Source organism: Odontesthes bonariensis, chromosome 17 (assembly GCF_027942865.1).
Source record: "Odontesthes bonariensis isolate fOdoBon6 chromosome 17, fOdoBon6.hap1, whole genome shotgun sequence".
Classification (NCBI taxonomy): domain Eukaryota; kingdom Metazoa; phylum Chordata; class Actinopteri; order Atheriniformes; family Atherinopsidae; genus Odontesthes; species Odontesthes bonariensis.
This window is the reverse complement of record NC_134522.1, coordinates 34,188,965-34,212,897: the sequence shown is the minus strand read 5'-3', so window position 1 is coordinate 34,212,897 and position 23,933 is coordinate 34,188,965. Positions and strand designations below refer to the sequence as shown.

At 41.5% G+C, this 23,933-nt stretch overlaps 1 protein-coding gene across 2 annotated transcripts in view; it reads left to right on the top strand.

The window, feature by feature from the left end:
* prkd1 (protein kinase D1) overlaps positions 1-23,933 on the top strand; it is a 263,074-nt gene that overhangs the window by 130,881 nt on the left and 108,260 nt on the right. For both annotated transcript variants that reach the window (XM_075448220.1, XM_075448219.1), the window contains exons 15-16: positions 15,285-15,391; positions 20,067-20,228. In XM_075448220.1, coding sequence (XP_075304335.1) covers positions 15,285-15,391; positions 20,067-20,228 — 269 coding nt within the window. The remainder of the gene's footprint in view (positions 1-15,284; positions 15,392-20,066; positions 20,229-23,933) is intronic.

Here is a 23,933-nt window from a genome sequence, read left to right as displayed (position 1 = left end):
GCTACCGATTCGAACACCACTTTGGGGGCACTTTAATCGCATTTATGGTACACAGTATGTGATTTCACAGCTCTGATAAATGCTTGGGCGTCACACACAATGGAGCTGACATTTAAAATGAATGTCTTTCCCTTAAAAACAAACCCACTGCTCAGTGTTTTTAATTCATTCACCAGTTTGCTGCAAATATTCTGACAAAGACTTGAGTTTAGAATTGCCACAAGAAAGCCCAATCACCACAGGGTTCTTACTGTACCCCTGTAACATGCCAGGGATTGGCCAAAACTGAGTACCTGTGCTCTTAAAAAGTGGAAGACCGTCAAAGTTCAGCTGTAGTCTAAAGGTGTGCCTCTCTGGGAGAACAGACCACACATTATCCAGAATACTATGGAATGCATCCGGTATTCCAAAAATAGTGAAATAATCCATCTGTTAAAGTCTCAATTTTGTATGTTGTTTTTTGTTCTGAGCAATGTTCTTCCATCTTTGGGCAGAAAGGGATGGTGACGTTTCAGGATGGAGAGCAGGGCTGATAAAACCATCAGAGAAATGCCAAACTCAATGGCCCAGTCTGCAGGAGAAGCCCTTAAATGCTTTCACTGCATGCATCTGTGTGATCCATGTCCATGTCATCGGAATCATCAAACCTATGTTCTGCCTCCATACTTAGGCTAAGCTCACTCTCTACTTCAGGATCAGCGTGCATCTCTTCACACCCAGAGTGGTGTAAAAAGAGAGTGGCGACACGCCCATAGACTTCTATAGAAAGAAAGGAATGCGGAAGTCACGTGGGTCACGGAGACGCCACAGTTCCAAACAAGGGACGCAGCTCCGTTAACCTCAATTGCTCGTCAAGAACAATTACTGGTAAGTTAATAAAATAACAGCATTTTAAACGTTTTTTACATTTTTAAGCATTATCTATCAGAAGTATACTCTTAGACATCGTTATTTTTACATTTGGTTAGCATGAAATGTCGATGTTGATGTTAAAAATGGAATGGATTTAGGGGCCTAGCTTAAAGCTTGGTAACGGAGGCTAACGTGAGGTAATTAACGTGATCATTTCACTAAAGTCCGTTAACTTTTTATTGTCAGGTGACATTGTGTAAAGTTGTTTTGATTGTTAGGTTTTAAAACATTACCAAAATACTATATAGGCCTATAGTAATAATACATTTAATACATTTTTGGTATTTCTGACGTATTTTCTCCGGTAAATTGATTAAATTACAACATTTTTGGCATAGTGAGGCATTAGCTGACTGGTCTTTAATTAAGTAAGTTTTTTTCAGCATGACTTTGAAGCTGTGATAATGAATTTATCAATTTCTTTGTTGTTGTTGTCAGGGAGGTCCGCAGATGTGGTGCTCGCTGCTGTCATGGATCAACCCTCATTAGGACTTCAGAACTTTTCTACAATGTCCAAACCCTTGAATTTGATCAAATACAGTTCATTGTTGCAGATTAATCTACCCAACAGTATAAATAGCAGTAAAATAACTTCTTTAATAAGGCTTGTTTTACATTTTCCATGATGACATTTTATAATAAAATGTTTGGTTTAAATCTGTTTTGTTTATTTTTTTTCACAACTGACACATTTATTTTGTCATTAATATGGTTTTAACCAGAAAAAAAGTTAAATTCATATTTTAATCCATCCATCCATCCATTATACCCGCTGAATCCGTCGGTCGGGTCGCGGGGGTGGGGGGGCTCATTGTCCATCCGACACCAGAGAGAACAGACAGACTGAATGACATCTTCTACAGATGGAGTGTTTGGGACAACAGGAGTAGATCCTGGGAACAGACAGTAACATCAGGCTCTGTTGAAGGATGTAGATCTGAAGGTAAGCTGGACCACTGGCATGATTCAGTATAAAGGAGGACGAGGTAGCTGCCCCCTGCTAGCATGCAGGGGTACCCTCTACGATTTAAAATGGTGATAAATGTGTCTCTGCGCTCCAAAAAAGAAAAACGTTGATAAAATACATCGTCGGTGAAGTGATCAATGCACATTATGGGTCAATATTTACCGAAAATTGCGTCGTAAATGTTAAAGTTATCGTTTTTTTGCTCCGTTCCGCCAAAAACCCGTTCAAACTGACTGACAGCGCTGTGATGTTTGGAACTCCGGAGGCTCACATGAACCACGTGACAGCCCTAGCGGCGACTTCAAAGCGTGTCGCAACTCTGTATTACTCTATAGCTCTGTTCACACCCACCCGATGCCTCAATATTTAAGCCTACTGACACGTTTCTATTGACATTTTTTGTACCTTTTTCAGTGCTCATCTTCTCATTATGCTCTGTCTTTTCATAATTGTAATGAAGCAATAATTGATCAATATTGAGATAAATATTGATTCTGTTTATAGTACAGTTGCCATATTTTATTAAAAAAAGAGGCTACATTAGATAAGCGGTTCTCAAACATTTTCATGTCAACAACCCAAACATTGATATGCATGTGATGGCAGACCCCCATTTGAAAAGGTTTTGTCAAAGAAACCTGCAGATGATCTGTGTTGTAAACTGTTCAACATTTTAAGGTTTTTCAAAATTTTTCAAAACATAGCAAAATATAACATTTAACATAGCATGGGTCAACTGATTGTAATGCTACAACCATTGCTTTGCATTAGATTACAGATTTCGGTAAAAAAATATATAATTTGCTATCATTATTAATGATTGTACTGTACCTTAGATGTTCTTTCTGTTCACACCAGCCTGCAAAACCCTGCATTGTAAGTAAAAGAAATAAAAAAATCAACTAGTTAAAAAGCCACATATGTTTTATGTATATAAACTTAATTATGTTTTGTTTTTCAACAACCTGATTTTGACTTGTTAAAACATTTATACCTAACCAGTTACACATTACCAATGGAATAGCTTCACCAGTGACATCTGTCTAGTCCTCCATACATAGGCTATTATTTTTTTTTTACATACATTTAATCGCTGCAGAGTTTTGCACTAACTGCAGTCGAGACAGCTCCTTCTTGTTTAGACATGAAAACAAACTATTACAATAGTCTAAACGCGAACCCAGGTAACAAAGGGGCCAATTACATCACTTTCACAAAGAGCCTACACGGAAGGACGTCCGATGAGCAAGAGGACGGTTTCATCTTGGGCACCAATGCCGAGATATCAGAAAGAGTCACAAACTTAAATGAGGACCACAAGCTGAAGACAGGCTCACTGACAGCAGGGGTTCCACATAAAGGGGGAGGGATTTTCTCCTTGATCATCTTAATTTTGTCAGCAAAGAATCTCAACAATGCATTGCTGTCAGCTTCACAAAAAACAGCAGTAACTGGCGCAGCAGGACATACAAGAGAATTGATCGTGTCAAACAACACTTTGGGGTTTTTCTTATTTACTGTTACCAGTTGACGAATATAGTCAGATTGGACATTTTCCACCATCTTATTGTATGAGGACACAAGATCCCTGAGATAAAGTCTGTGCACCTCAAGGTTAGTGGATTTCCACAGACGTTCAGTCTTTCGACATAGTCTCCTCAGACTCAGGGTATCTTCATTTGTCCAAGGGCACACTTTTTTCTGCATTGACAAGTTTGATTTTACAGGTGCCACCTGATTCAGAATTTTAAAACAATGATTGGTAAAACAGTGAAAAAAATTATCCACATCGAGGCAATCCATGAACAAAAGAGGGTCAAACATAGCAGAAAAACTGTCTGCAGTATTAGCAGAGATGACACGCCTCTGAGACCTAACTTCTAAGGGCTTCGGCTCAGGGCTGAAGTGCAGATCAAACAAAACAAGACAACGATCACTCAGATGGACGTCCTGTACAGACACATTTGAAATGTCTAGGCCAAGAGTAAAAACTAAGTCTAAAATGTGGCCTTTTTGGTGTGTGGGCTCAGAAACATCTTGCTCAAAATGAAAAGCTCCAGTCAATGTTAAAAGTTCCTTTGCAGAGCAAGATGAGCTGTCATCAACATGAAGGTTAAAATCTCCAAGGATCAAAACAGATTCCAACTTTATTATGGAGGATAGAAAGTCACTAAAATCCTTCAAAAACACAGCAGCAGGACCAGGAGGGCAGTAGATCGACACAGTGGAATGGATTTGAAGAACCCATTTTCATCATCTCGGACTCAAATGAAGTGAATTCCAGGGTCTGAGTAACTTTGCAAGCACAACTGTCCCTGTATACAACAGGGTGTTAAATCCAGCTTTTCTCTTGAGAAAAGATCGTTCAGAGAGATGGATTTATTTGCAATAGACCGGGCAATCAACAGGCCGATATGCAAAATTAATGACGTCACGGAAGCATTGTCAATGGAGCGCAGCGGGATTGGTCGAAGGCATGTCCAGCGGTCACGTGGACTCCAACTGGACCACGCGGGAACCGGTGTAAATACGGAATAGCGTGGAGGCGATGAAGGCCACTGACCAGTACTCTTGCGCTGTATAGGCTCCAAGACTGTCATTATGGTCCAAGCAGACGGCAGCGTGAATGTGCTATCACACACATTGAGGAGAGGGATCCGGCGCAGACACCTTGCCCGTTCTCCCTGGCCGAGGATGGCAGGGCCCAGGCGTGCTGCAGCGCACCTTCGCATGGCCTGGACTCAGGAACGCGAGAAATTTCCCCGATTTCCTGCGAACTTTGCCCGGCAACCGACAAAGCAGCAAGTACTCAGGTGAGTCGGAGTCGATGATAAAGGGAGGAGGGGACGCCTGTTTGTACCTGCCCCGTGTATCAGACAGGCCCTCCGTCCACTCTCTGATACAAAACAGAGAGTCCCGATCATAGGTCCGTAAAGCTGAGACACATCCATTTGAAATATGGGCTGATATGATGACATATGTTGTAAAGATGACCATTAAAAAACTATACAACAGGAGAAGAGCCGTGGCACTGCCAGTCACAGGCGCCATCTTCAAATGCAGCTCGTGAGAAAGTTTGGCTCCTAGGGTGCTGCATGCCTTTAATGAAGCAGGACCCAAACTAAACATGAGTAAATTTAAATTCAATCAGGCATCTTTGTCTTTCCTGGGACACACCATATCCAAAGATGGACTCCACCCTGACAACGACTGAGCCAGTGCAGTGGCTCATGCACCTGCCCCATATGACACGGGCTCCGTGAGTGATTGCTCCTTCATCATGGTACGGTAAATTTAATCCTAATTTGGTTACTGTTTTTGAATCACTATGTGCCACTCTCAAAGACTCCAATGACCTGAAGTTCAGCTGAACTGCTGAGGCTGAGTCCAGTTTGGCTGAAGTTAAAAAACTGACACTGGAGAGTCTTACTCTGGCATTATATGACCATGTGTTGCCTACTCAAGTGAACACTGATGCTTCTGACTATGTCCCCGGAGCCATACTCACTCAGACCCACCCAAACAACACGGAGAGAACTGTTGCCTTTGCATCCAGGATGCTTTCCCCTGCTGAACGAAAGTACTCGAACGTAAAGCAGTTGCATGTGTTTGTCAGTAGAGAATATGACTTAGTAGTAAAAACAGTAGAAGGGAGCAGGTAGAAATGGCAAGGCTAAGAATATGCCACAGTAATTTGAACACTATCTTAACATAATAGTGAGACATCCATCTGGTAAATGCAATTCTTGTAAACAATTATAAAACAGTAAAACGTCCGGCAAGATGGCGTCGTAGTGTGAACACATCGTCTGTTGAGCTCCGGTGAGGTTTACTAAAATATCCGTCTAAAATATGTGTTCACCTGGTGAAATGTCATAAGCGTGCGTAGGAATAGTTCTATAATGAGCCTGAATGACTATTTTTCGAAAATGCCTCGCACCAAGTCAAAGAAAAATACTACTCGGGAGGATCATGCTAGCGACGCTGTGGAGCATGCTACCGCTGAACCCGAAGAAGCTAATGAGGTGGAAGCAGCTGCCGAGGTCGAGGAATCCCGGACCGATGTTAACCCAAGTATTCTTATGGCTTTGCGCCAGATAACCGATAATATTACAAAGTCATTGGATGCTAAAGTTGACACTGTGCTTGCTGCTATACGCGAACAAACATCTCAGATGCAGGCTTTGGCATCGTGGGTTGGTGAAGCTGAGACACGGATCTCAGGCGTGGAAGATACAACTGATATGATTCAGGCTAAAGTGACAAAACTTGAGAAACAAATAACCGACATGGCAGATCACATAGATGATTTGGAGAACCGCAGCCGCAGATGCAACCTTCGTCTGGTCGGGCTTCCCGAGGGCACGGAGGGAAAGGACGCAGTCACTTTCATGGAGACATGGCTCCCCTGCTATCTCAATCTCACAACTAAAGCCGGGAAGATCAAGTTGGACCGCGCTCACCGTTCCTTAGCACCGAGGCCGGGCACTAATCAACGTGCCAGACCTATTATCATGAAACTTCACAACTTCGCTGATAAACAACGAGTGATGGCCGCAGTCCGGCGCCTTGCTGCGGAGCCGAACCAGCCAGTGGACCGGATCAGAGTTTCCTTCTTCAACGATTACTCGGCGGCGGTGGCCAAGAAACGTAAGGCTTTTGACGAGGTGAAGGGCTGTCTGAGGAAGAAGAGTGTAGATTATGCCCTTTTATACCCCGCTACGCTGAGGTTGTCTGTCAACGGTGTGGTGAAGAGGTTTGACACACCGGAGGCAGCTGCGGCTTACGTGGATTCTCTGCCCTAAATCTCGGTAACCAGCGGATTGTCACTATTCTTTAACATTGCGCATGGACTGTGCCTTATGAAGCAATGTGAGTATGTGCCAAATTCAGGAATGTGTGACTATGCTACTTTTTTTTTTTTTCTTTTCTTACTGCTTATATTCTACCAGGTGAAATGTTCTTCTTTGCCGTGTTCTTGACGGACTATGTGTGTTTATGTCTATGAGTAGGTGCGCGTTAAGCACTTGTTGCTCCTGTCGGCCTGCAGCCGCAGGTAGGAGGAGAAGGACGGTTTTTTCCTACATGTTTAGTAGGATAGTTGCCAAACTACTGTTTTTTCCTTTTTTTAAATGTTTTGTTGCACAGCTCTTTGTTTTTATTTCTTTATTTACTTATCTAACTCTTATCCAGTGTGTGGTGGATCTCTTGGCTCAATATGCTTTCTATGATACATAAATAATACTAAAGATGAATAAGCTGCGAGTATGCACCTGGAATGTACGGGGTGTCCACAGTCCAATTAAGCGGAGAAAAATAATGACATGTCTAAAGAAGGATGATATAGATGTTGCTATGTTACAAGAGACACATCTTGATGACACAGAGCATTTAAAGTTGCAACAAGGCCCATTCGGACAAGTATTTTTCTCATCCTTTACAACGAGAAGTAGGGGAGTAGCAGTGTTGATTAGAAAGAACCTACCTCTTATAATATCTGACTGTGTTAAGGATTCGAACGGTCGCTATGTGATAATCAAAGGAACTTTGCAAGGTCAAAATATTGTAATGATGAGTGTGTACTTTCCACCTGCCCACCCAGTCACCTTCCTCACCAAATTTTTTCTGGACTTAGCTCCATTCCTTTCCAACTCCACTGTTATTGTTGGCGGTGATTTTAACTTAATATTAAATCCACTTATTGACAAATTTCCACACAGTAAGGTGCCCCCCTCTCCTCAGGCCAACACACTCCACGCTCTATGTGAGGAGTTCGGACTTGTTGATGCTTGGAGGGGCACCCACCCCTCTGATAAACAATATACATTTTTCTCAGCCCCGCACAAATGTCAGACCAGGATTGATTATTTTTTTCTGCCAAGATCTGACTTGTATTTAGTTTTATCATGTGACATAACCAGTATAATTATCTCCGACCACGCAAGAGTAATTATGGATTTTAACCCTAAAACAGCGTTACATCAGTCTCGTCACTGGAGGCTTAATACCATTATTCTTAAAGATGAGGAATTTATCTCCAACTTCTCTAGTGAACTTAAAACATTTCTGGAAATTAATACTCCATCGGCCAGCAATGCCTCCATCTTATGGGAAACATGCAAAGTTTATGCCAGAGGTTTAATTATTTCGTACTCTGCAACAAAGAAGCGCCAAAGACGAGAGAAACAAAAATCTTTAGAAAGTGAATTGATGGATAAAGAAAAAGCATATATTGCCTCTCCGTCACCACCATTGTGGCAAGAAATCACAGCAATCCGAACAACTCTAAATTGCCTTCTTACCAGGGATGCAGAGAAGAAAATAAAATACACAAGACAGAGGTTTTATGAGCACGGAGATAAAGCAGGTAAATGTTTGGCCTATTATGTTAAAAAGCGTGCAGAGTCTCGAACTATTGCAGCTGTTTCTGATAAGGATGGCCACAAGGTATATGAAAATAAACTGATAAATAATTGTTTTAAGAATTTTTACAAAGCCCTGTACTCTTCCGAACAAGTTCTAGAGGGAGAGCAACTAATGGACAATTTCTTTGCTCAATTGGATTTGCCAAATTTGTCAGAAGAGCAGAAGGCTGCCCTTAATAGTCCCATAAGTAAAATCGAAGTGGTCAAGGCTATCAAAACATTGCAAAGTGGAAAGTCACCAGGACCTGACGGCTTCTGTTGTGAATTTTATAAACAGTTCCAAAATATTCTTCTAGATCCTCTTCTTGATATGCTTAATCACTCCTTCATTACAGGAGAATTCCCACAGACATTGAAGGAGGCCAATATATCATTAATTTTAAAGAAGGGGAAGTGCTCTGACTCTTGTGGATCCTACAGGCCCATTGCTCTCCTAAATGTAGATAGGAAGCTGCTTTCTAAAATATTGGCCTCTCGTTTAGAAAAATTCCTGCCAATACTGGTAAAGGAGGATCAGACGGGTTTTGTAAGGGGTCGTAATTCAGCTACCAATGTTAGACGTTTGCTGAATGCTGTCATAGCTTTTAAACAGAGGTATATTGATGGTCTGGTGCTTTCTCTTGATGCAGAGAAAGCATTCGATCGAATTGAATGGTCTTTCTTACTGTATACACTGGGTAAATTTGGTTTGGGGGAGAACTTTATAAAATGGGTCAGAATTATATATACTGAACCTCAGGCAGCAGTCTTGACTAATGGACTCAGATCTGATTACTTCAATACTCACAGAGGGGTGATGCAGGGCTGCCCTTTATCGCCCCAACTATTTGCTTTGGCCATAGAGCCACTTGCTGAGGCCATAAGGGTGACACCCACGATACGTAATTTAGAGATTGGACAGCTGTGTCATAAAATTACCTTGTATGCGGATGATGTTTTAATCCTTCTGACCGACCCTGAAATATCTGTACCAGGTCTTATTGATGTGATGGATAGATTTAGTTGTTTCTCTGGTTATAAGATCAACCTGGCTAAATCGGAGGCAATGCCCCTTGGTTCTCTTTCAGCAATACCAACAACTGTACCTTCCTTTCCTTTCAAATGGTCTCCCAATGGGTTTGTGTATTTAGGAATATTTATCACCCCTTCCTTTGATCAATTATATAAGGCTAACTTTGCACCCTTATTTTGTAAAATCAAGCAGGACCTAGAGCGATGGATGTCACTTCCTGTTTCCTGGTTGGGGCGCATTGCTCTGGTCAAAATGAATGTGTTGCCAAGGTTATTGTATCCTATACAAACAATTTGTTTTCTAAAAGGGTGTTGAAGGATATAAATGGATGGCTCAGCTCTTTTATTTGGAACAAACGTAGACCCAGGCTTAAGATGGCAGTATTAAATCTACCAAGCTCGATGGGGGGCCTGGACTTACCTAATATTAAAATCTATCAACTCTGTGCCCATTTAAGATTTGTAAACGACTGGATTAAGGGTAAAGGTTCAATCTGGAAGGATATCGAGACAGCATTATCACAATGCAGATTAAGTGACCTATTATTTTTTAATAATTTTAAGGTTATTAAAACTTTTTGTGCAAACCTTGTAACAATCAACACTATAAGAGCCTGGCGGCTTGTCCGGCGGCTTGTCCGCCGTCTTGAGGGAAGATCAAATATAACATCCACTTTCACCCCAATAAAAAATAATCCTGCTTTTCCCCCTGGTTCTTTGGACCCTGGTTTTCATAAATGGTCTGATAAGAATATTAAATCCCTCAGAGACTTGTTTTCAGACAATAAGCTTATGTCATTTGAACAGCTTACTAACAATTACAAATTGTTCAAACAAGATTTTTTTCGATTTTTGCAAATAAGGCATTATATCACTCATAGTACAACCCTTATTGATCACCCTGAAATATCTGCTATCGAGAAAATTCTGTTTCATCAACAATTGAAAGTGTCTCTGAGCTCATTTTACCATGTCCTTAATGATTTTTCCACTACTGGTGCGCAGGGGGTCAGAGGTGTGTGGGAGAAGGAGTTGTCTGTAACAATAGATGAAGAAAAGTGGGATACCATTTGGTTTCTTGCAAAAAAAATCTCAATTTGCGCTCGGACACGAGCTATACAATTTAAGATTCTGCACAGATTACACATTTCCCCCCACCGCAGGCATTTCTTCAACCGCTCCCTCTCCCCTCTGTGTCTCAAGTGTAAAACTGATGTGGGAACGTTAACGCATTGTTTCTGGTCTTGTCATAAAGTTCAAAGATATTGGGTTGAAATTGTTAGTGAAATGGAGAGAATTTTTCATATTAGTGTGGTGATGGACCCCATGTCGCTGATTTTGGGTCTTCCAAGCGATCATTTGAAAACGGCAATTAACAAAAGATTGTTTAACATTCTAACGTTTGCGGCTAGGAAAAATATTCTTCTACAGTGGGTCAGTGATAAGGTTCCTTCTGTCTGTGGCTGGCGCAAAATAATTTTTGATCTGATACCTCTGGAATTTCTCACTAATGTCATACATCACAGTGTAGATCAGTTCTAAAGAGTATGGCGCCCGTTTTTGGATTATATCGGTCCAGACCTTTCCTCCACCCTATTAAAAGGACTGTTGTGGATTTGAACGTTATCCGTGTACTGTAAGACTGATTCACCACCTTCTGTATCGTGCTGTATGTTAATCTCTATGTAAGAGCTGTCATGTTTGTTTGTTTGTTTTGTTTTGTTTTGTTTTGTTTTGTTTTGTTTTGTTTGGTGTCTAGTTTAGTAGACACCATTTGTTGTATGGAAATGAAAATTGCAATAAAAACAATGAGAAAAAAAATAAATAAAAATAAATAAATAAAAAATAAAAAAACAGTAAAACATGTAGTTGTTAGTTGTTGTAAATATATGTCAGAGACAGGACATAACTACTGAGATACAGAATGAAGGAATAATTGGAACACGATTGAAAAACTATACTGGACTTGTTGTAAACAGTGACTAGGATGAAAATTTATTTTTGAATTCTGTATGAGGATCTGACAATTGTGCCGAGGATACTGTTTCTGCATTATCTGTACAAAGATGAGCTTGTTTAAGGTGCTTATTGGACTGCTAAGGTTGCACCTGGTCACAATCCTTTGTGTGGTGTTCATGGATGGGATTTCAAGAAATAGTTGGGGGTGGAGGGCATTTGGTTTTGAAAAATCTGAGTTCCATATGCTCTCTGCAGATTACGTGGTTCTGTAGGCCTCTTTAAAGGTCCCATGGTATTTTCATTCCATGTTTTCTGGTTTTGTTAAAATTTCACAAAATTGAATATCACCAAAAGCCCTAAAAAAGATGTTTTAGTATTTTCATGCAAAGTGTAGTGTTTTTATACCCTTTTTACTCACACATCCCAGTGAGTGAAAGACGGGATTCTCTTTCTATGTTCAAATTCTCCAGGCAGTGCATGTCTATGGGAACTAGAGTGTGCATGTTATCTAGCAATAGCATTTTAAAAGTGCAAGTTGTTGCACCATAAGGAATGAGTAATCCACTGTTACTGGGAGTAATCCTGGGGGGAAGTGAGGGGCTCACTTGAGTCCTACCTAACATGGCCTGGCCACTCAGGGGAGTGTTGGGGTTGAGCTAACACTTAATTATTCTCCTTATGGTAAGTTTAAACAGTGTTTATAGTTGTCATTGCAACTGACAGCAAAATGCACAGTCTGTGTTCACAAATGATTTAGTTGAGGCCCCAAAAATTTTGTTTGCTTGTTCTGATGAGGCACCTCGACACACACCACCTCCTCTTGCTTCTGAACCTGCGCATTGTGTCCCTCCATACTTCTGTCCTCAATAGCTACAGTCTACAAAATGCTGTCCTCAGCCTCAGTTGAGATGAAACCATTTATTTTAGTTTGAAATTAGCTCAGATAAACTAAACCATAATAATCCAGCAGTCACATGACCACTAAAGTTAGCGTTTTTTAAATTATCATCACTTCGGTTATGTAACAGCCCTATCGGCAGCAAGTCTGTGCAGCTCTCAATTTTTTTCGTTGTTTATATGATTATATGTAATTTGAAAATTTGTAGTAATCTGCTTTTTATGTATATTTTGTTTTATTTTTAATTTTTTTACATTTTTTGTGCACTACTACTAGAGCAGTGTACACAAGAGAGGAACTGTTGGCACTGTCAATTACACATCCAATTTCGACCGAGCTTAAAAAGCTGGAGAGCTTTTTAAAGAGCTGGAGCAAAACTAAAGAAAAAGACGAGGTACAAGCCTTTTCTGCCGTCGGTGATTATGGGAAACGCTAACTCACTACCAAACAAGTGTGATGAGCTGGAGGCACTTGTGCGGAACCAACGGCTGTATAAGGAGAGCAGTTTGATCTGTCTGAGTCCTGGCTGAACCACAACACACCAGACTCATGTGTGGACATACCCGGCTTCACAGCCGTACGAGCGGATCGTGACCCGAGTACGAGCAGCGGTAAGCGGAAAGGCGGGGGTATTATACTGTTCTTTAATCAGAGATGGGTAAACCCCCGCTATGTGACCGTTAAGGAGAGGGTTTGTTGTCTAAACATTGAACTGCTGTCAGTTGGTTTCCGTTCGTTCTATGCACCCAGAGAGTTCCCAAACACAGACCCAGCATCCTGAGGCATTCATTGCAATCACAGGGGATTTCAACCACGTCTCTCTATCCTCCTGCCTGACTGCCTTTGTACAGTATGTGGACTGTCCAACTCGTAGAGAAAGGACATTAGCTCTGTTCTATGCTAACGTGAAGGAGGCTTACAGGACAGTGTCTCTTGCACCACTGGGTAGATCTGATCACATTACCTTGTGTACAAAGACTTCCTGTTACTACCAGATCTTTCAGGAAGTGGTCACCAGAGGCGAGTGATGCATTGAGAGACTGCTTTGATGTCACAGACTGGGCTGTACTGCTGAAGGAAGAAGAAATGGACAACAGGAGCTTAAAAAGACATTACTAAGAGCGAAGGTGGAGTACAAAAAAAAAGGTAGAGAGACAGCTGGAGAACAATAACACCAAAGAGATGTGGAGGGGCATGAGGACCATCACTGGATACAGACTGAAGAACTCTCAGTCTGTGGAAGGTGATGTGGACAGAGCCAATACTTTCAACCATTATTACAACAGGTTTGATAATGTGGCTTTTTCCACCTCTGCTGCTGCTCCCTCCACCCCCACCACTTCAGCTGCTTCCTCTATACTGCTTCCATTGCCCTGCTGTACTTCCACTTCAATGGCAACCCGAATCGCCAAGCCTCCTCCTCCGCCTGACTGCACCTCCACCTCTGCAGCAACTGTCACCAACATGCTTCTTCTGTCCAGCTGTACTTCCACCTCTATGACAGCTTCCATCGTCAGGCATCCAGACCCCAGCTGCATCTCCACATCTGTGGCTGCTTCCACCGCCTGGCCTCCTCGGTCCAGCTGCTCCTGCACCTCTGCAGCAACTCCCACCACTAGCCCTCCTCTGTCCAGCTGCACCCCCACCCCCATCTCTATGATTGATAGCAACATCACTCCTGTCGCCATCCCTCCGCTACAACCTCTGTTTCTAACTATAGAAGAGGTTGGAGCTGAGCTCAGGAGACTTAAGCCAGGGAGGGCTTCAGGCCCAGATGGAGTCTGTCCAAGGCTTCTGAGGGACTGTGCTGGTCAACTAGCAGTCCCTCTTCAGAGGCTCTTTAATATGAGCATTCAGATGGAAAAAGTCCCGGTGCTGTGGAAAACTTCTTGTCTCATACCAGTGCCCAAATTAGGGCAACCGGTGGAGCTGAATGACTGCAGACCGGTGGCTCTGACATCTCATATCATGAAGACCTTGGAGAGACTTCTTGTTCGTCGCATGAGATTGCAGGTTTCTGAGGCTCTTGATCCCCTCCAGTTTGCCTACCAGAAACACATAGGAGTGGAAGACGCGATTCTGTACATGTTGCATCGGGCATATGCTTATCTGGATGTGCCTGGTTCATATGTGAGAATCATGTTCTTTGACTTCTCCAGTGCCTTCAACACCATACGGCCTCCCATACTGAGAGACAAGCTGCTAGGTATGGGTGTGGCCCCCTCCCTGACATCATGGATTATAGACTATTTGTCTGCCAGACCACAGTATGTCAGGATGGGGATTGTGTTTCTGGAACACTGGAATGCAGTACTGAGGCTCCACAGGGTACTGTTTTGGCTCCTTTTCTTTTCACCCTGTACACATCGGACTTCAGGTACAACTCAGAGTCCTGCCACATTCAGAAGTATTCTGATGATATGACTGTTGTGGCATGTGTGCGCAGTGGACAGGAGAAGGAGTACAGGGACCTTGTGGAGTCTTTCAATGGCTCCACCAAAAAGAACTGTTTGCTCCTGAAACACTAACAAGACCAAAGCTGGTGGTGGACTTCAGGAGATCTTTTTAACAGTGACTGCTGAGTTCTTCTCAAATTGATTGATTGATTTTTTATTTTTTATTTAGTCATTTATTATTATTATTATTATTATTATTATTAGTAGTAGTAGTATTTTTATTAGTATTGTAGTTGTTGTTAATGTACAATCATTGTAAATATTTATAATTTTTTTTGAGTCACTTGACTAATTTGAATTTCCCCCATTGGCGGAGGAATAATGTATTTTTCAATTTCTATTTCTATTCTTATCCCAAGAGCTAGAGAAGCTGTTGCAGAGCTGGCACGTCATCTTTAAAATGGGTGCATGATTTTTTTAATATTAATATCTTGATCATTCTGAATGTCCTGATGTAAAGATGGCCACACTGGCTCGATATCTCACAAGACATTGTTTATATATTTAATTAAAGAATTAACAATTTTTCAACAATACGATATGATAATCTGTTTCACAAACTGATTGTAAACACCAGCTTGAATCCAGTGCAGTTATCGTGAATTTGTGGAAGATGGAAATATTTCTGTAAAAAATGTTTGTGTCATTTCTAATAGGCAAGCATAGGAAGTCTGGCAGAGATGTCGCCATCAAGATAATTGATAAGCTCCGCTTCCCCACTAAACAGGAGTGTCAGCTGCGAAACGAGGTGGCAATCCTGCAGGTAAAAACAAACAGTGTTTTGCATTTGGTGGCCTCTTGGAAGATAATGAACCTTTTTGTGATGAATGATTTTATTACCATGAAAACAAGGTGAACACCAATGATCACACTGATCACACCCCTACTATTACTGTTTGAACACACACCTGCACAAAGGTGCAAGAAAGTTCACATCAGTTGGTATCTGTTCTGTTCTTGTGCTCAGTATGAGCTGAAGTTTGGTCAACAGATGCATGTTTCTGTACTCTCTGTACTATGTGTAAAGGTTGATGGAAATAAATATAAGCCAGGAAAAAAATGACATGGCATTTTTTAAATTTTGATACCTCTCATACATACTAACAACTTCCCATATAAATATCATACAACTAGGGTAATGGATTCAAATTAAAGTATTTTTTAGCTTTACAACAGGCAGCATTGTGTCTTTTCAGCCTTTTGTAAAGACAGACCATACATAACACATTACTCACAGCCTGACCGAGTTATATGGCCAGTCTCATAAATTGGCCTTGCAGTCCTTGGTGAGCCAACAATCTAAAGTCATAACAGCTGAGGATTATGCCGGTTTACACTGAAGGTAAGAGCCCAAGCTGGTACACATATGCCAACATTGTTGGATTTTTATAGGTAAAGAGTAAAAAGTCTGCATTCAAGAGAAAACATGCATGGTTCTTTCAGACCCTCAGAGAGGTGCCAGGACAAAGCAGATGTCCATAGCACAGTTCTACTTTGATTGAATCACTTGAAGTGAATGAATCAAATCCCTCATCTACTGGCATAGTCTTGGGTTAAAAAAGGAGAAACTGGAAAACTATTGTTCCTACTGTATCAATGCTCATCATTACTTCAGTCAGTGCTCAGATTTCAGAAATAAAGGAGCAGAAAGTAGCATGGATTAAAACAGGCAAACAATGTTGGAGATACACAAGATATAACCAAGCAGCACAATTTTATCTCAAAGCAAAATGTCATCGAGGAAACCAGACTCGTCTAGAGATCTTGATCATGCAAAGTCATTGATGCCCCCTCTCGGTGCTTTCTTGTCAGCACTCTCGATCAATAAACGCGATGGCCATGCTGCTGTATTGAAATAATAGGTTAATCTCACAATCAAATCAGGTTACTGCAGCAGTAAAGATCCTGAAAGAGAAGACCATCAAAGTGGAATCAGATGACATCAACAGGTATGTAACTCCTCATTTACGGAAAGAGGAGGTACCCCCTCTTCGTACTGGGTGACCTACATGGGACCAAAAAACACCTCTTTTAAGACCCAATCAGAGCAGACACCTAAAACCATGAGATAAATAAATTGTTGGCTTGCTGGCTTTGTCCAAACGCTCACCACTGCTGAAGTACAGGCTACTGAAAAGTTTTTGTACATCCGTTATCTCATGGCAAAATATAACAGAAAAATATCACATTGTGTTAAATTATTAATTATTTTACCAAGTTTCCAGCTTTAGTGAACACTCTTACTAGGACCCATGTTGGGATCCACTCTACTTGTCATGCTGCATCATTTCAGAGACTATTGCATTAAGCATAAAGTAATATAAAGGGAATATTTCACTAGGTCTGATTTTTGTCTAAAGATAACCCTTTCTTAAGGCCTCGGTATGCTACTCCGTCGCTATCCGTCAATCCAACTCCGTGGTCACGCAGAGGCTTTAAACCTTTCGCAGTTCTCCGTCGGGATGTCGGATACCCAAGGCAGTTCACCTCCCGATCAGCAGGCGGCGCTACGCTAGACGACCTAATCAAGCGATGTGTATCGTGAAAGTGGTTGATTGATTGTTCACCTTCCGGCTCCGCTCCACTGCTCACAGTGAACGATGGCGACCGAGAGAGAAAGACTGTTGTTGGAGTTGGAGCTTATTGATATAGAAATGCAAATAATTTTTACCAAATGTTGACCGGCACACAGTAAACTCTTTCAAAAATGACGGTGTTGTTGTTCTGAGAGGAGGGATCTAAAAAGTGATTCCGGAAATGATGTTGTTAGCCGACCAATCACAACACTTGCGGTCTCCGTGAGTCTCCGTTGCCTCGGCGGATAGATAGAAACGTTGGCCGATGCACGCAAGTGTCCGTAGCCTTTCCCGGACGACCATAAATCAGGCTTTAGGTTAATCTGGAGAGCCGAGGATCGCAGCGACTGGCCTGATTTCAATGAATGGCAGATACCCCCATTTGATATGACTTGCAGTGTGTGCTTTGAATTTTTGCACTTCAGAAATATGTTCTGGATCACAGCTGTTCTGGGGATAACACTTACCACTTGGTTCAGAAATCCTTTTTCTTTTTCCAAAGAGCCTTGACAGATTTTCAGCAAATTACAAAAGCTCTTTCTTTCAGGTGAGCTAGACTTATGTCATTGGGCTAGCCCATCAGAAGACATTGAACTTTGGTTATCCTCAGTTGGAGCAAATCCATCAGAGTGGACTCTGGGGCTTTAGTGGCAGACTACCATCAGATGCCACAACAGCCTGATTTTGTTACACTTAAACGTCTGATCCAGCAATACAGAACATCTATTAAGCTCAAGTCCATCAGAACGACCCCATAGGCCTAGTCTTCCCATACACCACTTGAGTTAAGATAATAGTGTAGTATCTCTGGGGTAAAAGAAGATGTGCTGCTGATGGAGTGACTTGATCCATCAACACTGTAGGTCATCCACTCAGAAACTGAAGTTTTGAGCTGTTGCAAATGGAATTGACAGATCAATTCTAGAGCTTCTTCTTCCGGATTTATCTACCTTCCCCTCCAGTACAGGTCCACATGCAGTCAAGAGGAAGACAATCTGACTATTGTTGTGATTGTTCTTGTCTTTGATCAGCAACTACCATGTTCTCTATGGTGACTTGGAATAGTTACAGCAGTCAGTCCTAGTATTGATGGCAGAGTGCAAATAGCTCAGTTTCAAATCAAAGATAAGACAGACACATTGCCGGTTATCTGATCAGCTTCATCAGACGGGCAGCCATGGCTCAGTGGTTAGAGTCGGTCGTCCAATAACCAGAAGGTTGTTGGGGTTGTTGTGGGATGTAACCACCACGATTCCCACTCTCGCCACTCAAAAAAAGATTGGTGGATCTGATAGCTGAAGGGGTGTCAGTCCACCTCCTTGTCATGGCTGAGGTGCCCTTGAGCAAGGCACCGTACCCCCATGCTCCCCGGGCGCTGAATGGCTGCCCACCGCTCCAGGTTGGCATTTGTCTCTGAGTGTGTGAGCCTGTGCATGTGCATGTGCATGTGTGTGTCAACAGGTGCCAACCTGGATGGGTTAAAAGCGGACGACAAATTTCGTGTGTATGCATGACCAATAAATCAGATCTTAATCTCTTAATCTTCAATCACAAGATACTCCAAGCTGACCTTGACATAGTCATCTTTGTTCTACAAAACACTTTAACACAATTTTACGTTGTAAGTGTTGTACAGACTACACAGGAACATATAGCAACTCCCTTCACTGGGCCAATCCAATTAAGTGTTCATTAAGTCACCTTAACAAGCTTGAAAAGTCTTTGACGGAACACATGAAATTATTCACCATTGTAGTTCTGAACTATCCAATTACTTCTGTTTGCTTCTGGACTCTTTATTTCATGTTTTTTACCTACTTGTATTTCAGTGCTTATTTCTTACTGGTAATTGTTGTAATGCACAGTTGTTATTTATGGTAATTAGTTAGGTTGCTGTGCAGGAGAAAGACTAATTATATTTATAGCAGAATGAGGATAACTGATCTATAAGGCAGCACTGCTAAATTCTTCTCGTCCCCTATTTGTGCAATATGCCAATATGCCTATTAAGAGCTAGTATTCTTTCCAAGCTAAGAAATTGTAACAAGTCGATATTCCTTCACAGTTTAATTGTATCCTCTTTATGTAAAGGCTCTGAGGTGCCCTTTTCAAATACATTACTTTAAATTCCAGATTAATGCCTAATCCTGTCCTTTGTATAAACTCATGTATGTACTTATTTTATATCTTTTATTGCATATGCATGATGTTTTAAACATTTCCTCTCATTTGTTTACATTGTATCCATAGATGTACACATGTGTATCCCTTCAAATTGGATGGTACTGGCTAATGATGAAAAGTAAATGAGTACATATGAGGAGAAATGTGTTTGGACTGGACTCATACCCATCACCTTTTCTAATCCAACAGCCTCTGGAAATTACACATCTATAAAAACAATTAGTTTGTCACTATTTGGGATCATTCAAACCGACACCTCTATTATACAGGAAATCAAACAAAAGACAGCCATCATTTAAAGCAGAACCTTTGAATATTCTTCAAGAAGCCTATTCTTCATCAACCCTGGTGTGAAAAGGATGTGTAAAAACCTAATAAATCTATTTCTCCTAGAAACGTATAAAGTAATAAAGGGAAGCTCAAGTCTTCTGCACAGTATATTTTAATGTCATACTCACAAGATACTCATTTATAATTTATGTTTCAGCTGATGATTAAAGGGTTAAAGAGTGTTTTTTTCATTGCAATAAATACTGAGCAGTTAAAATTATATTAATTCAGATGGAACAATCTAAGATGGAAACATCCTAAACTCATGATGAGGGTTGAAAGAAGAAACAGTGTCATTTCAAAGGAGCCTTTTGTCTAAGTGGCCATCTAAATCTTTTCTTATTTTAGAGCCTGCAGCACTCAGGTGTGGTCAACTTGGACTGCATGTTTGAGACACCAGAGCGTGTGTTTGTGGTGATGGAGAAGCTCCATGGAGATATGCTGGAGATGATTCTTTCCAGTGAGAAAGGTCGACTGCCTGAGAGGATCACCAAGTTCCTAGTCACACAGGTTTGCTTGAAATAATTTACTTTAACCCCAATTTTAATTGGCTTTTTGATCGGCTAAAACTGCCACAATCTTTCGGCATGAAAAATGTAAAATCAACAGCACACAGTATACATACATTCATTTGTAAGTTATTTGTATTTTCTTCGATTTCTGAGTTAATTACCTTATCTTGTTGGATTACAATTAGTGTTTCCAACTGCTTTTGTTTCTTTGTTAGATTATCTGTTAGTAGATATTTCGCCTAATGTGTCGAACTGGTCTGATCAGCCAGTATTTAAGTCCCCTTTGTTTGTTGTGTGTTAGGTCTGTTTGATTTTGTTCAACAGTTGGTTTGGAGTTACTTTGGCGGTTAAGTTGCTGTAATGACTTGAGTTCAGTTTTGTTAATTGACCTATTTTAAGGGGCCCTGTGTAGTTTGATGATTTTGTGTGTTTTTTGCGGGGTTTTTTTGGTAAATAAAACCCATTTTTCTGGAAACTATCACTGTGTCCTCATGTCTAACCAGCTTAGTCCCTCACACAGCCCTTGACTGCTTCAAGTAAAATTGGGTGTTCATAAAATCTAAATCTTTGTGAATGTGCTTTCAAAGTGTAGTCCTCAATCGGACAAGTAAACATGACTGCTATTTTGTGTGCATGACTGTGTATATGTGTGTGCACACAGCAGCTGAAGCACAACAATAACAATAAACTGATGAACAGACCATGCTCACATGCAGCAGTCATTAAGTATTTAAGATTTTGCTTGATAAGGATTTTCATCATCCTTGCCTAAACTAAACTTAATTGTTCAATTGTATTTTATACTTTTTTATTACTCTCTATTTCAACATGAGCTGGCACTCATAAAACGCTTATACTAGATTTCTCCATCCATTTTCATCCGCTCATCCGAGGTCTGGTCATGGAGGCAACAGGACCAGGAGAGAAACCCAGATATCCCTCTCCCCAGCGACACTCTCCATTTTTTTCTGGGGGATTCCGAGGCGTTCCAAGGCCAGAGGGGACATATAATCCCCTTGAGCGAGTCCTGGGTCTGCCCCGGGGCCTCCCCCCAGTAGGACGTGCCCAGAAAACCTCCAAAGGGAGGCAACCAGGAGGCATACTAACCAGATGCCCGAACCACCTCAGCTGGCTCCTTTCGATGTGGAGGAGCAGTGGTCCTACCCTGAGTTCCCTCCAGATGGCCCAGCTCCTCACCTTATCTCTAAGGCTGAGTCCAGTCACCCTCCAAAGGAAACCCATTTCAGCTGCTTATATCTGGTTCTTTCAGTAACTATCCAGGTCTCGTGACCATAGGTGAGGGTTGGAACAAAGATGGAGCAGCAAATCAAGCTTTGCCTTCCGGCTCAGCTCCTTCTTAACTACGATGGACTGGAGCAGCGCCCTCATTACCGCTGATGAAGCCCCAATCCATCTGTTCATCTCTCGCTCCAACCTGCCATCACTCGTGAACAAGATACCCAGATACTCAAACTCCTCTGTCTGAGGCAAGGACTCATCCCCAACCCAAAGAGAGCATTCCACCTTTTTCCAGTTGAGAACCATTATCCTCATCCTGGAAGCTTCACACTCAGTTTCGAACTGCTCGAGTGCTCGCTGAAGGTTCGGCTTGAAGAAGCCAACAGAATCACATCATCCGCAAAAAGCCGAGATGAAATCCCAAGGTTCCCAAACCAGACACCCTCCTCTCCTCTCTACGACTACGCCTTGGACGATCCTGTCCATAAAAATCACAAACAGGATCTGTGACAAGGGGCAGCCCTAACAGAATCCAATACGCACTGTAAACAAGTTCAACTTAGTGCCAAGGATGCGGACACAGCTCTTGGTTTTGTTATACAGGGACCGGATAGCTCATAAAAGTGGCTCCGGTACCCCATACTCCTTCAGCACCCCCCAAAGAATCCCTTGGGAAACAAGGTCGTAAGCCTTTTCCAAGTCTACATAACACATATAGACTGGATGGTCAAACTCCCATGATCCCCTCAATAACTCTGCAAGGGTAAAGATCTGCTCCACTGTTCCATGATCTGGGCGAAAGCCACACTGCTCCTCCTGAACCTTGAGGTTTGACAATAGATTGGAGCCTTCTCTCCAACACCCTGGAGTAAACTTTCCCGGGGAGGCTGAATAGTGTGATCCACCTGTAGTTGGAACACACTCTCCGCTCCCCTTTCTTAAAAATGGGAACCACCACCCCAGTCTGCCACTCCATAGGCGTTGACTCAGACCTCCATGAGACATTGAAGAGCTGTGTCAACCAAGACAGCCCCACCTTATCCAGAGCCTTTAGCATCTCAGGGCGAATCTCGTCCATCCCCAGTGCTTTGCCGCACACCATCTGCCTCCACACAGTGCCACCAAGGCTGTTGATGAATTAGTACACAAGACCCCTTTTCTTCAACTCCCCTCTTCCATCCCACCATAGTGCTCACAACAAAGCAAGTCATTTGATCTCTTGAACCCTAAGTATAGATATACTGACATATACTGATAGACTCTACATATGATTCATAATTTCCTATTCCACCTCTTTAAATAAATTCCTTATTCACCTTAGCAACTGAACACGGCCAAAAAGTCCAGCAAAGAAAATATGCTATTCTTTTTTCTACTGAATTCCACTCAGATAAAACCTTCATCTGAATATTGTTTGATAGATCAACAAAAAAAACTAACCTTAATAAATGTGTTGATAATCTTTCCAAATTCGAAGCATTCTGAAAAAAAAGAATTCAACAGAAGAATTGATTCTGAACCTTTTTATTTTATCAAATAATTTAGGGTTATCTTTCCACGCTACAATCTCTTTGGAGCGTCCCCTGCCTATACCAGTAGTGAAGGAATTTACATTGTCCAAAATGTCTCTGTGCATAACTTCAAAGCCTTAGTCTAAACAATAATCTATTGGCGATCATTGTCTCGGCAGCTGATCCATAAGTCAAACATCCATAATAAAATGTTGCTCTAACCATAGCATTATAAAAAATCATCAGTGTACTTCTATCTACCCCTCAGTACCACCCAGTCAAACACCTCACATGTTTATCATCTCTTTCATATTTGTATACCATTTTTTTTCATGTGGTCTTTATGTCAATCCTTCATTCAATTTATACAAAACAAAAAATGTAAAACCTTAACAATTTCAATTTATTATTTCTTTATATGTAAGAAAACCACGACCACCACCTCTTTATTTGTGCTCTTTTGATTTCCCTGCTCTATACCAACTCTGAATCCATGGTTACATGACTCATCCTAAATCCATGCTGACACAAAGAAAAAAGAAGTCTTGACAAATCCAGCTCTTTTATTATTAAAAGAGCTGGATTTTTATTCCACTTGTCTATTATTTACATCTTATTTAATCTTGCACACCACAACAGCAAAACAGACATATTTTATAACCTTTCTTGGTTGGGCACCTAGTCTCTTATATTTAGAGACAAGACTGTAAGTTTAACTCTTTTTAAAGATCTCTATATACTATGTTTAAAGCTCTCACTAACTCTTCATGTTTATGTTTATGCATTTGGAAAATGCTTTTATCGGAGGCGACTTACACTGGTAGGCAGGTAGGGCAAGGGGGTCTTGTCTAAGGACCCTTTCTGGAGATGGTACCTCTCATGCAGGGGATTTGAACCCAGGTCACCCATCCACATAAAAGGTGGGAATCTTACCACTACACTATCCAGCCCCA